Source organism: Centrocercus urophasianus, unplaced genomic scaffold (assembly GCF_019232065.1).
Source record: "Centrocercus urophasianus isolate 14NV4802_14NV808 unplaced genomic scaffold, USGS_Curo_1.0 seq_16, whole genome shotgun sequence".
NCBI classification, from domain to species: domain Eukaryota; kingdom Metazoa; phylum Chordata; class Aves; order Galliformes; family Phasianidae; genus Centrocercus; species Centrocercus urophasianus.
The window spans coordinates 4109285-4123133 of record NW_024884711.1 but is presented as its reverse complement, the minus strand read 5'-3'; the positions used below and the strand labels follow the sequence as shown (position 1 = coordinate 4123133).

Here is a 13849-nt window from a genome sequence, read left to right as displayed (position 1 = left end):
CATCTTGAGAATAAAATGTGCTGGAAGAAAAAAATCAGAATATAAATCATTATCTGCAATGTAATCTTAAAGATTTTTCACAGCAGCTGTTTTTTTCCCCATATTAAACCAATCTTTATAACTTTGAAAAAGCAATGATACAGGGGAAAATATCAAATTATACAGTCTTTGCTAACCTACTTGCTGGCCTTCCTTAAAGCTGGTAAATACCAGTTTGGCTGAGCAGGGGGTTCTGAAAAATGGTCTTCTCTCTTTCCTTTTGTTCCCTTTAAAAAAAAAAAAAGGCTTAAGGAAGGTATGATTTTTAGTCCTACAATTGTTGTCAATGAAATGCCTTTAGATTACTTTAACTCAGTTTCAGTCTTAGATGGAAATCCAATGCATTAAAATAAAGACCTTTAGAAATTTATTTTAACACACCTTAGGGAGTGATGGAGAAATATTTTAAAGTACAGCCCATACTAAAGAACTGTGAAGGTGTTTGCATCCTCTTACCTCCACAGTACAACTTCAGTAATTTATACTGCTTTCATTGTAGACCTGTTTGAGAAGATGGTTCCCTTGCAAGTTCAGCAATCTGTGAGTGTTTATAACCAGAGGAAGGCAGATCTAGTAAACAGGCTAATAGCCCAGATGAGAGAAGCCACAAATTTGGCAAATGGGTAAGTATGGCTGCTTCTTAACTTCATCAAGAGGAATTATGGAACACCTTCTAAATACTAATTGCCTTGGATCCTGTATGTCTCCGGATTACAGTGAAGTCTTGTTATTGCTGTGTGGTAGGCCAGCAAACTTCCTAGGGGGGTGTTGAGAACTACTTGTCTGCGGGTACGAAGGCTAAAAGTATCAGAAGAATGAATGGCATTTCATTGGTTTTTTTTCTGTCTTTTCAGTTTTTAAGAGGCTGGCACTTGCTCTGAAAGAAATCCACTATCATTAATCTAGAGGGATTTTCACATTTCAGTGGTCAGCTTAACTGAACCAACTGAAACTAACTTGAACCAACAGTACGCTGCATCATCTCCCCACCTCCAAAGATTTTTTCTTTTAAATAATAATAATAAAAAGCTTACAAAGCTGGAAAATAAAAATGTAACTCAAGGCAGTTGCTTACTTATCTACCAGGTAGTTGCTACTGAAAATATGTGCCATATTTGTTAGAAGCTGGGAGTCTGGGATTTGTTTAGTTTTTAAGAGCTTTGAGAGCTGTTTTTTTGTGAGGTATACTCTACGAATAAGTTCAAAGTACTCACTTGGACCTTTTTGTCCAATGGTATGTTAAGTAAGAGTGTTTCCATTCTTTTATTGACTGTGTGAATGTTTATTTGGATAGCAGTGCTATTTATAGGATAAAATTACCTCAACACTGTAGACAGCTATAGAACATGTTGACTCTTTCAGAGTGTTGGCTTCCCTCAATCTTCCGGCTGCCATAGAAGATGTGTCTGGTGATACTGTTCCTCAGTCCATTTTGAACAAATCTAAGGCTGTGATTGAACAGGGAGGAGTTCAGACTATCGATCAGCTGATCAAAGATCTACCTGAACTGCTACAAAGGAACAAAGAAATCTTAGATGAAGTAAGCTCAGCTACTGCTAACACTAAAACATCCTTGAACACAGCAACCTAATTTGTTTTCTGTAAAGGCCCACGTCAAGGTGCACAGTTATCCAAAATGCTTCTAACTTGAATAGCTCCTTAAAATCACAGTGCTTGTAGTAGCACTAAAAATTGTGCTCGCGATAGCACTTTAAATTTTTAGCCCATGTATGCAAAAACTGCACTGTCATGTAAGTGAACACATAAATATTTTGTTTTTAACATCAAGGTGGGGGAAGTGGGGAAACATTCTGTGAAAACCTGGATCATTTATGCCATATATATATTCTTTTCTATTTGCAAATTATATTTATGAAATATAGGTGTGCATTCTTTTTATTTCTTAAACTAGCTGTGTGCTTTGTAGCTATTTCATGTTTACGAGGCATTATAATGCATATACACTTCTAACTCCTTCAGTCACTACGGTTATTAGATGAGGAAGAAACTACAGACAGTGAACTCCGAACAAAATTCAAAGAACGTTGGCAGCGAACACCATCCAATGATCTCTATAAACCTTTAAGGGCAGGTAAAGTTCATTCAAGTTTGTGACTTGAATCCAAGGGATGTTCTGAAGTGTCTGTTCTTACATAAATTAAAAGTTTTTTTCATATTGTGTTGTATTAATTTTGAAGATAAATCTCTATTTAGGAGAGTGTGCTGAAATATCCTTATGGCAAACTGTACTACTATTTGGAGTTGAGAGTTGATGTCATGGCAGAGAGTTTTTGGATGTTTCATCAGCACATATGTGCTGATGTTCAGAAATAATATGTAGCAAAAAATGGCTGTGCTTCTAAGAACTTGTTTTCAGTTACCACTTAAGTGGGTCTTTTAGTGCTTCTTTGTATATCAGCTTTCAAAAATTATCTCTTAAGGTGTTTTTTCGTTGATTTGTGTAGTTAATTTTTAGCAGTTTGTCATAATACTTACAGTCATCACCATAGCAGGCTTTCTGTTCTAGACGTGTGCTGTTGGGAAGGCAGCAAGGGGCAGCCATCAGTGCCTTAATTAAGCAAAGTTTTACAGGCTTTAAAATGGGAGTGGTTCAAACTGAGTTTAAAATGCTTTCATATGCCTTTCTGGACAGTTTATATAGCTGCCTTGTTTGTGTACTGTTTCTAAATGAAGTTTAAAACTTTGTCTTGAAAGCTTTAAAAGTCATAAAAGTGTTGTCTGTTTGTGTGTATAGCCTGGTGCAGGACAAGTTTTGAAATATTACCATTTTTTTTCCACCACCAGAGGGAGCCAACTTCCGTAATATCTTGAATAAAGCTGTGCAAGCAGATGGACAGGTTAGAGAAGGCTATCAGTCTCACCGGGATACCATTGCACTTCTGTGTAAGCCAGAGGCAGAACTCAATGCAGCCATTCCTTCTGCCAACCCAGCAAAAACATTACAAGGGAGCGAGGTAAAGCATGCAAATAGTCTCTATTTTGTATAGAAGGATTATTCATCTAACCAAATATACTCAAGTGAACTGATGTGTAAGCTGTTCCTTAGCAGCTCTTGTTTAGTTGCAGTTAGTACAGGGGACAGCACTTCAAAAATGCTGTCTATACTTTTTGTGTAAAATCTGCTGAAGTATATTTTGTGCTTACTGTAGGCAAGTTGAGTTGTTAAGTAAAGCAGAAGTGGTTGACAAACTTGTAAGAGGAACAGTACTAGACGTGTACTTCCTTATAGGGTGCTGTAGGGGAGTACTCAGGTCTTGGAGCAGTTAGAAATACTGTTGTTTTTTTGTCTAAGCATTAGGCAGTTGTGCCGATCTGCGTTTGAAGGAAGTCATGGCTCATTAACAATGATAGGATATTTCTTTTCTTCTAGAAGTGTTTTGAAATCAGTGTATTTAGCTCGCCATGTTTAGAATATTGTATACTGTATATTCTAATTATATATATTGTAATACTGTACCTGATCTTTAAATAACAGCAACAAAAAAATCATAGTTACTCAGTGTTCTTAGTGGAAGCAAATCTGTAGAAGAGAAGATAGCTTAAGGAATGCTTGAAGTTGCTTGTTTCTTTGTGTTTTGTCCTTAATCATGCATCCTTAAAATGTCATTTTAAACACATAAGTAAAAGCTCATACATTAAAGTTGCCGGTGCTAACAGTGAAGAGTGCAATATAGAAAATAAATAATGCAGTATATACTTTTGCAATAATTCTTCTAAACATATTAATTTCTGACAATTTTATCGCCTAGGTCGTTAATGTATTAAAAACTTTGCTGGCTAGTCTGGATGAAGTCAAAAAGGAGAGAGAACAACTGGAAAATGACCTAAAATCTGTAAATTTTGACATGACGAATAAATTCCTGACTGCACTTGCACAGGATGGTGCTATAAATGAGGAGGCTATCTCTGTGACAGAGTTGGACAGAATTTATGGAAGTTACACACAGAAAGTGCAGGAATCCCTGAAAAAGCAGGAAGAACTTCTCAAAAACATTCAGGTGCAATAGCTTGTCTTCCTTATGTCTTATGTCTTCCTTACTCTCAACATAAGCAGTAACAATTCTTTAACATTTCCAGTGCTGTAGAAATCTCACTTTGCTTTCTATTCTGTTTTGCTGTGGACTCTTATTGTAGGCCAGCTGATACTCCTTTACTCATCTGATCATTGAGAAACAGCTGGAAAGAAAAACAGATTTCTAGTGAACTCTGCCAGAATTCCAGTGTAAATTCCTTTGGACTGTCTTCAGCCCAGTAATGCAGACTGTTTTGCCCTAGAAGAAATTTATCTGTGTTTAAGAGGTTTTGGGTTGATTTAACTTTCTTTCTCCTCACCCCATCACCCCATCTTGATAGCCATTTGTGAGATAACAGGAGATTGGTCTTTGTTGTCTGCTAAAAGACATTTTTTCTCTCTGAAGCAAATTTTGGTTTATTTAATCTGCTTGACTTCCAGCATCTGTGAAGCTCAATGTAAAAAAACAATGAGAATTTCTCAAAGCGTGAATTATGATCTTAACCTTAATTTGTCACTAACACTTGAGATGGGTGTGACAGAAGAAGAAGTCCTAGTCAAGGACTTAGTCAAGGAAGAGCAGTTGTTTGAGTAATCGTGGAGCCTGTTTGCATGCAAGGGTACTTGCAACTTGTGACTGCAACTGGCACTTGGAAGAAAATAGATAAGAAACTCTTCAAAAAGGAACAGGTTGTTGCTTAATCACCACGTGGCTCTGTTTGACAGACATTTTACATTCATGTATTTCTTAATGTAATTACTTCTAAAACTTTTGATGGATATTATTACTTGGATGCTTGAGTGTCCTGGAATTCAAGTTTGATGGCTGCTTCTGGCAGCTGAAGTTATCTTTGAAGTCTAATTTTTCCCACAGTAATGAGATGGTGATCCTTCTGTCAGTTTTCCACTTTGCTGGCCTTTTAATAGCTTGCCAATGTCAACCAAATTTCAGGTAGAGCTTCTTAAATATAAAAGCACTCAGTATGATTTCATGAGTATCAGTGGAGTATAGTGCAGCAGAAAGAGCCTAATTAGTATGTTCTCTGGAGGAGTGTCTGCAGTAGGAGCTAAAGAATTATCTGGAGGCCAATGCAAACAAAACAGATAATTAGCTGCTGCCTGCTGCCAGTTAGTTAATACATACGTAATTCTGAAATAGCCACTGCACTTGGCAGTCAGTGTGTGTCAGGGAGTGTATTGTGTGGCTGGAAGGTGGTCAAGGTGGGTTTTGGGAAAAGGGGGTAAAAGCACTGGATAAAACTAAAACCAGAAGATACAGAGTCTTACATGGAGCCAGGCTGCATTATTTTCCCTGCTCACTTTTTCCCTTTCTCCTTTTAAGAATGCACATCAGGATTTTGCAAAGATGAAACAATCAAACAACGAATCTAATTTGAGAGAAGAAGTTTTGAAGAACTTGGCTGTAGCAAATGACAACTTTGTGGAACTCCTAGCCAATTTAAAAGAAGGCACAAAGGTACAGTAATAATCGAAGAATTGGAAGAATCTTTTCTTTACTCAGTCAGATGTGAATCAAAAGTCATAAACTGTGTAGTGCTAAATGGGAGGTACATTTTGGGGGATTTTACTGCAGCAGTGAGGACAGTGAGTTGCTTGAAAGTTGATTGTTTTTGCAGGTGTTCCTCTCTGAAAAGTGAGCTTTTCTGAGTGTTGGTTTATATTAAAATAGGAAAAGCTATTAATTATAGTGGGCTGCTTCATGCTGAATTACCCACATAAGCTGTTTTATCTGAGGAATTTATTCTCTGATAATTAATCACCTTATCAAATTCGTGTTTTATATACTGCTAACATATACATGAGAAAAGGTGGGAGGAGGGTTTTATTCAGCCCACTCTCTTGATCTAATCTTCCAGATTGCTTCCTGCTGCTTTAATATTAAGTACTTCTGCTAGTTTATTGAATTGATAACCCTCTAGAGGAAAAAAAAGACAAATCAGATGCATGGAACTAACTGAAGGTGGTAAAATAATAAGTCAAAAATAATAATTTAAAAAAGAAACAACAGAAAACCCCACTTAATAAATAATCAACTAACAAGGATCCAAGTTTTGTTCTATTTTAAATAGATTTTGTAATTGTTTTGAATTCTTTATGTGTTTGAATATTGATTATGTGCAAGTGGATGGTATTACAGACACGGGCAGCAGCTGACTAGAATGTGCTTTTGCAAAAAGTGTAAAATGCAGTTGCAGTTTCTGCTGGAATGGTAGGCTGTGATCAGTGTAGTAGCATAATGCCTGTAAAGTCTGCGTGTAGAAAAATGCTGCTGTGGAATCTGAAACTCTTGGTTGAGCATGTTTAATTTTTGTTACTAGTTTTACAATGAGCTGACAGAAATCCTTCTGAAGTTCCAAAACAAATGCAGTGACATTGTCTTTGCTCGCAAGACTGAAAGAGATGAACTGCTCAAGTAAGATTTAAGTATTTTACGTGTTGTAGAAATTGTTCAGCATTTATTGGAAAGTAATCATTGGGACAAATTTATCATGGTTCTTGATGACATGAGGTGTTCCACACACATCCCTCCTTTTGCTTTACACGTTAACCCTTTTCTTGAGATTCAAAACTACAAAAGTAATAGAATAAATGAATGGTGAATTCTGCTTTGAATTCTGTTCTCCAGTTCCCTTATACAGTTTAGCATGAATCTTTTTCATCTTAGCATGATTTTACTCTACATCCTTTTTTTGCATGTATCTGGTAATCATATTTTTTCTTCTGAGGAAGTTTTGATTTTTGTTCCTTGCCCCTGCTGTGATACTGGTTTTGGGAGGTCAGCTAAATGCTTTAGCATCCGATTGTCATTCATGCCCCTCAGTTTAGCAGAGGGAAAGAAATAGGTGTTCCATCTATGATCCAGTTTGTTCCTTTGTTATTGTTTAGGTTGTGCATGTTGCTACTTCCTTGCTACTGAAGAAAGACAAGTAGATTTTGTCCTTCATGTCAAGGAAGCAACAGTTTTATGTTGTCAAGGTCCCATGCACGTGACTGGGATGGTACAGTATGCTTGAAATGTAATTTTTAGGCACTTGACTTCAGAGGAAAGGATAATTGAAATTACTTTTTTCAGCTGTCTACAGCAAAGCACGTAGACTATTGTAAAAAAGGCTAATTAGTAAAGTTTCAGTTAGTGAAAATACAGTTTTTTTGTACCATGCAAGTACCATGTCATGAACGAGATGCTCAGCCCTCAAACTGTATCTTTTCTAACCTCATCCTTTTTAGAACTGCTTTTTATCACTTGGATGTTGTGCTTTTAAATAAATTCCTTCCAACTGTATACAAACCCCTTCCGTCTTTTTTCACCTCTGCTTTTTTCCCTCCTTCATACACAAATGAAGTTCAGAAGCTCTAAGCTGCGTAATGAAGGTTTAGTTGTTAATATTTTTACATCTCCTATATGTTAACAATCACTGTTAAAGCTTTACATTTGTAAGCTGTTCACTGACCAACTCTTGTCACCCAGAGACAATCAGATCTGGGATGCCTGTAGTATATGATCCCAAATGCATTTCTCAGTGTGAGTACTAAACTAGTGTGGTGAGCTTTGTGTCCCTCCTGTTCCTCCATTAAAATCAAGTACTGGCTGTGGGCTATGCCTTCACTTAGTGAAAATTAATCTGTTGATCTGGTGTCTCACAGAGGTGGTGGTTTAAGCTTTACAGTAGATGTTTGGTCACTGGGTGCCAGAATACACACTTGACTCTGAAGCTTGCCACTTTTCTGTAAGCCAGCAATTTCGGCTGTATAATTTTAAGAAGAAAATTGTGAATTCCTTCCCTGAGTTGCATCTTTTTCTAAGATGTTAAGATTAGTTTTGATACTTTTAGCATAATGATGTTGAAAAGTTATTCCACTGTCTGCTACAAATAGTTTGCTATATACATATGAGTCATTGCTTTTTTCCCCTACAAATTGAGTTTCCAGTTCTGTTCTGCTCTGAAGCTCACCTTTGCATGCTGTGGTTCAGAATGCCAGGTGTGATGTGCTTGCTGCTGCATACTGTTACGTATCTCATCTGTCACTTCTTTGTGCAAAATTTTTTCCAACTTTAAATGCATCGTAACGTGTTTTGGAGAATCTGCCAAATTTCAAGTGCTGTATTTTTTTGCACTGAGACATATACTACATTCATCTGAATATGCAGCTTTGATCTATTGCCTCAGAATTTTCATGATGAACTGACTGTAAAATTTCACTATTTAGTGGAAGCTAACATGATGCCAGTGCTTCCTTTTATCTTATCAAAGTAGTGTCCAGGAGTCGTGATCTATACCAAATATTGACTTGGAACATAAAGATATTATTAAAAATAAATATAACACTTAATCAAAGGTTTTGCTGGAAGATTTTCTTTTATTAAAATGACATAGACTCCAAATTGTTGGAGCCAGCTCACTGATTAAGCTCTAAATACTAGGTTTTGTTTGTCTTTTTTTTAAGTAGTTGTTATATACTTTTTTTTTTTTTTTTTAATAAAGCTTATATGTATGCTTGTCTGTTTTTAATAGAGATTTGCAACAAAGCATTGCTAGGGAGCCCAGTGCACCCTCCATTCCTCTGCCTTCTTATCAGACCACGCCAGCTGGAGGAAGTAAGCCTGCTGCTCCATCAGCTCCCACTCCAGCACCCAGAACCATGGTGGTAAATATGTTACAGAATTAGTGGGTTGGAAGTAGGTCTGATCTTTGAGCTCTATGCTGATCTGTAACCTTACATATATTGTTCCTTAATGTACTGGAGGAACGTGTATTATATCCTGCTGGCGTTAATGATTCATATGTCTGAAACTGAATGTTCATTGCTTTGCATTGTCTATGTGAAGTAAATATAGAATATTTGTTTAAAAGTAAGAAATAAGCCAACCACATAACCGTAGGTTTTGATACTGTGGCTTCCTGAAAGAAGCTCCAATTTGATTAATCTTCTTTTGTTAGGGTACTAAACCACAGCCACCAGCACGGCCACCACCACCAGTGATTTCTGCAGCAAGCAGTTCCCCATCTGCATCAGCACCCTCTGGAACAGCTGCAGCACCTCCTTCTGCTCCTGCTCCTGCTGCTCCTACTCCAGCTCCAGGAGTCAGTGCATCAAGCACTGTGCCTTCACAGGCACAGGGACCTCCTTACCCAACTTATCCAGGTTACCCAGGGTATGTTATGGGAGTACTTCTGTTGTGGAATATTAACGCAGTCTAAAAGCACTTGTTTGTGACTTGTGATGTATTTAAATCTGTTATCATTGAAGTTAACAGATTTTACAGCAATGTTTTGTGTTCTTGAGGCATGATGGTTTTTTTTCAGTTTCAATCATGTAATTCTTGCTAGAATTATTGGCACATAGCATTTGTGGAGGGCTCTCTTTGCTTGAGGGGATTTTTACTTCAACATTTTCCTGTTTAAAGGGGAAAGGGAGATAGGACTGCAATTCCTTGACTGTGGTTTGTGGACCATTGCAAGTTCTCCTGTAATTAGTTGGTGTTAATCTCCTAAGTGTTGGCATATCATTTTTCAATCCCAGTGTCTTACTGAAGATGACAATATGCAGAATAAATTCTATTTGAGTAGTGTGCTATCTTCTGACGCTTTTTTCATCTTTCTGGAGCTGTCACAAGGATTTTGAGGCTGCTGCTGTCTCTTTTAGAAGCAGACTCTTAAAATGTTAAAATATATATAATGATATTAAACACAAAAAATCAATTTGGATCACTTCACGTTCAAGTTACATTCTTCTACTTTCTGTCTGTATTTCAGTTCCATGCGTTAAACCTCGTTTTGTTTTGTCCTTAAAAGTTGCCACGCTTCCTGCTGCACATAAAGAAGCATGAAAAGAAAGCGTTTGCAGTGATTGTGTGTCTTTTTGTCTATTAATGAGTTATATGATGTTATTTGCAAATTGACATAAGCAGTGTGTAGCAACTAAGTATGTTTTTTTCTTTCTCTTCACACAGGTATTGCCAAATGCCAATGCCAATAGGCTATAATCCATACATGTATGGCCAGTATGGGCCGTATACCCCATCACCTGTATTTCAAAACCCTGGACAACCACCATATCCTCAGCAACCTGGATATGCTTTTCCTCAACAGCCTTATTTCCCACAGCAATAATATATCCGCGACAAAACTCTGCTTGTTAAAAATCATGGAGAAATTTGCAATAAGCATACTAAAACTTTAGCTTCCGTTAACGTACCATACTGAACTGTATGCAGTCTATAACTCTTGTTTGTTGTTAACTGCTCAAAAATGTCTAGATGGGTTTTTGATTACACTAAACACTGAGATCAGGTATAGGCTGTAGAGCAATGCCAGAATTAGAACCTAGTTCAGTGGTCTGAAAACTCTACACTACATGTTGACTAGCCCAAAATGTTTCTCTGCAAAAATCTTTCAAATAACAAGTGGGATCAGATGAGAAAAATGAAGCAGGGTGTGCACTGGGTGTGATATATTCTATGAAGCTATATAGCCTTTCCTTCTATACTCTATTGGGTTTTTTTTGTTTTTTTTTTTTTTGAGTTTAGTTAAAATATGCTATTTTGTCTAATAATCAAGATCTTGTAAATCATTGGTTAAAAATAAATTACATAAAGATGGTTTAAATATTTACCATTTTCATTACCAGAAAAATGTATTGTGATGTATTGTCTCTTAGATTCTTCCATTTATCCCTTGACTTACACTTGACCATAACACAAAACCAACTTTGAGTGCTTAGCCTTACAATTGAATTTCAACCTCTTCTTGAGCTTTTTTGTTGTTGTTGTTGACAGCCTGAAACTAACCATTTAGATACACAGCAGGTAAAGTCGTGTGGGTAGAATCCTGTACCTATGAAGTACATTTGATTAAAAAGTGCTGGTTACCACTTTAAAATAATGGTTGCTCTCATCTCAAGAACCCTTTTTAAAAGAAGGGAGTTGAATCATGGTCCTTGTTGGAGGAGCAGTGGTTGGTTGCTGTAGAACCCATGTTTTTCTGAGAAAAGTTGATCAGAAATGTGTAATGACTTAACATAGGGCAGCTACTGATTGTTGGAATTGTCCAGATTGTTTTTATGTGATTTTTTTCCTTCGATCCCCTCAAAGTGTAATGCATTCCCTCGTGGAGTTCATAACGAGTGGAGAAACTGGTTTTGGTTTTTTTTTTTTTTTTTTTTTTTTTTTTTTTTTTTTGGTGGATAAAAAAAACATCTGGCAAATGACAGCACGTATAATATTTACTTTTGGATCCATCTTCTCAAGGGACTAACAAGCTTACGTTGCATTTTACATTAGATAGTGAAGAATCTAAGGTTGTGGTTAATGGCTTCTACCAAATACTTGCTAAGCATTTTTCAATCCCTTTTGGACTTGTTTGTGTAGTACGGGACTCTCTTCCTTTTAGCCCTTCACGTGTGTTACTTGGTTCTGTGGGGCATTTGGTTTCTTGAGTGCTTCATTCAAGATGTTCTGGCCGTACAGAATAGCTATCACAAAACTATGTTAAGTGTTTCTACTTTTATTTTTCTATTTAAGTGCCTGATTCAAATAGCAAGGTATATTTTAATGTAGAGGTTTAAGGGTGCCAGTTTTTGTAGCATCTGGGTGGAAACCTCACTAGATCCTGAATCCTCTTCCTCTTGAAAGAGAGCAGCATGCAGATCCATATGAGCTCCTTTCTTTGTCTCGAGTTCTTGCTATGAGATTGCTCCAATTGCTTTGTGAAGACTAATCGTCAGCTCTAATTGTCTTTTAAGCTCCCTGTCCCCTACAGAAAATGCCAATCAAAAGGTGTAAAGTATTCCTCTTTCAGAACATGAGTATCTAATTAAAAATAAATTTATTAGTCCTGTAGAAGCTCTGTGACTTGGGGGAAAATGATGGATTAGGGGAATACAGCACCGTGGATACAACAGTGCATGAAAATGAGTGCTTTGCATTTCCCTTTATAAGAGGCTGCATGGGGTGGCTTGGGAACTTCTCAAACTTCTTCTTTTGTCGTAACGCAGAGGCGGCAAGCAAGGATAATGAGCAAAAGCTAGGAAGGGGACTGATTTGAACCAACTATCAGAACCTGGTTTTACTCAACTGGAAAAAGAAAACCAACACAGTCATTTTCCACTGATTGCACTGTGTTGATGTGAGCAAGCGCAAGTCTAATGCCACCATTTGAGTTCTGTATTTCTAGTCCACAGTCGCCTGTAGATTATTCCATTTGTACGTCGGATGCTTTTGAGTAACTGTGATAAGTTTGTTTCTAGTGCCTCAATTTACAGAATTTTGATGCTGTATAAAATGTAACCTGTGCAGCAGAAGGATTCCTAACGCTGAAATTTACGTTTAAATTTCGTAGATCTGAAATCACTGTTAAAACATTTTTCCAACTGTGTTAGTTTACTTTAGTCTGCTGTCAGTTGAATGTGTATAGAAACCTGTGCATTACTCTCAGCTTTCACATGACTGTTTCCTTTTCTTTCAAGAGAACAGAAAAACCCAGAGACATGTCTGTATCTGCTTTTTGAGCATGCAGCTATCATGACTTCAGTTGAAATGTTACTTTGTTCTTCTATAGTTTATTAAAAAAAAAAACAATTAGAAAACCTGATTTCATGGCTTCTCTCTTGAGTACCGTGGTTTCAGACAAGTTGCTTCCTGGGAAAGGATGGGAATTAGTTACGAGCCTCAAGTGAGTGTATGCTGTGGTGAATATGCCTCGCGTGTCAGCGGCTGTGTGACACGGTACTTGTCCATGCAGGTGCTTCACAGTGTCACAGCAGCTCTTAACAACGGCCTTAAATCTTGCCGGTTGTACTGATTTCAAGGCTGATGGAGAGTATTTCCCTTTGATTGTATGAGGAAGAAATGGTGAGGCCTCCTCAGCCTTTCAGAAGCTCTGACTCGGTGTCAGTTTCCATGAACTTGTTACTCTGGTTTGCATATGGCTCACAGCAGTGTGCTTTTGCTGGGCAAGCCTTACAGGTCTTAGCTTGCCCCCGCAGAGCAATGCCCTCCACAAATACTCCAACAACTGTTGTTTTTGTTTTTTAAATAAGCTTGTAACACTACGGTTTTTTGCAGCTGCTCTACAGGCACAAAAGTTTACAGTGTGTTCTTTCAGAGGTTGTGAAGTCGAGCGTTTAGTTTTGTTTTGTCTTCTGTAAAAGTTTTCTTAGCAACTGAAAAGCAAGTCTTAGGAAGTTCTAACAACAAAAAAAAAGTGGAATACCAAGCAATTGCAGGGGTACCTTCCTGGAAAAAAAAAATAAAATGGTTTTAAGTCACATGAAAATTAAGTAATGAAAAATATCTTTCTTGACCACAAGCTTCTGCATTACCAGCTAATACTTGTTCTTTTGCTGCAATCCTGAATGAGATTAAGAACTGTTCAGAGTGCTTTAGGAGTGATCTGCGGGATTTAGTCTGAATTATGCTGAAAGTAGTCCATTACTATTGCAAAGAACCCTGAGGCAGTATTTGGGCCTAGACATTCAGAAATGACATTATCAATTGCTAGGTGGCTGGAAATTGCAAGAAAACTCTTCTTTCTCTTGCAAGAAAGCACTTCTTTTTCTTTATTAGCTGATTGGTGCACTTATTTGACATTAAAGCATGTGGTTCTGAAGTGGCTTGCCAGCGTGTTCTCTGGCATTTATCAAGAGGTAACACTGGAAAAGACACAACAACGTGAATTTTGATTCCTTAACTATTGAATGAAGTTGATTGACTTTTCAGGAGTTTGTTCTCATAAGTTTAAAAAACGTTTGGAAAGT

General features: G+C 37.3%; 1 protein-coding gene across 2 annotated transcripts in view; it reads left to right on the top strand.

Moving 5' to 3' along the window:
• LOC122159322 (programmed cell death 6 interacting protein) overlaps window positions 1-12684 on the top strand; it is a 33341-nt gene extending 20657 nt beyond the window's left edge. For both annotated transcript variants that reach the window (XM_042816809.1, XM_042816810.1), the window contains exons 9-18: window positions 539-662; window positions 1402-1579; window positions 2020-2131; window positions 2845-3014; window positions 3810-4058; window positions 5415-5549; window positions 6412-6506; window positions 8608-8740; window positions 9034-9248; window positions 10047-12684. In XM_042816809.1, coding sequence (XP_042672743.1) covers window positions 539-662; window positions 1402-1579; window positions 2020-2131; window positions 2845-3014; window positions 3810-4058; window positions 5415-5549; window positions 6412-6506; window positions 8608-8740; window positions 9034-9248; window positions 10047-10206 — 1571 coding nt within the window. In that variant the 3' untranslated portion in view covers window positions 10207-12684. The remainder of the gene's footprint in view (window positions 1-538; window positions 663-1401; window positions 1580-2019; window positions 2132-2844; window positions 3015-3809; window positions 4059-5414; window positions 5550-6411; window positions 6507-8607; window positions 8741-9033; window positions 9249-10046) is intronic.
• The last annotated feature ends 1165 nt before the right edge of the window (window positions 12685-13849 follow it).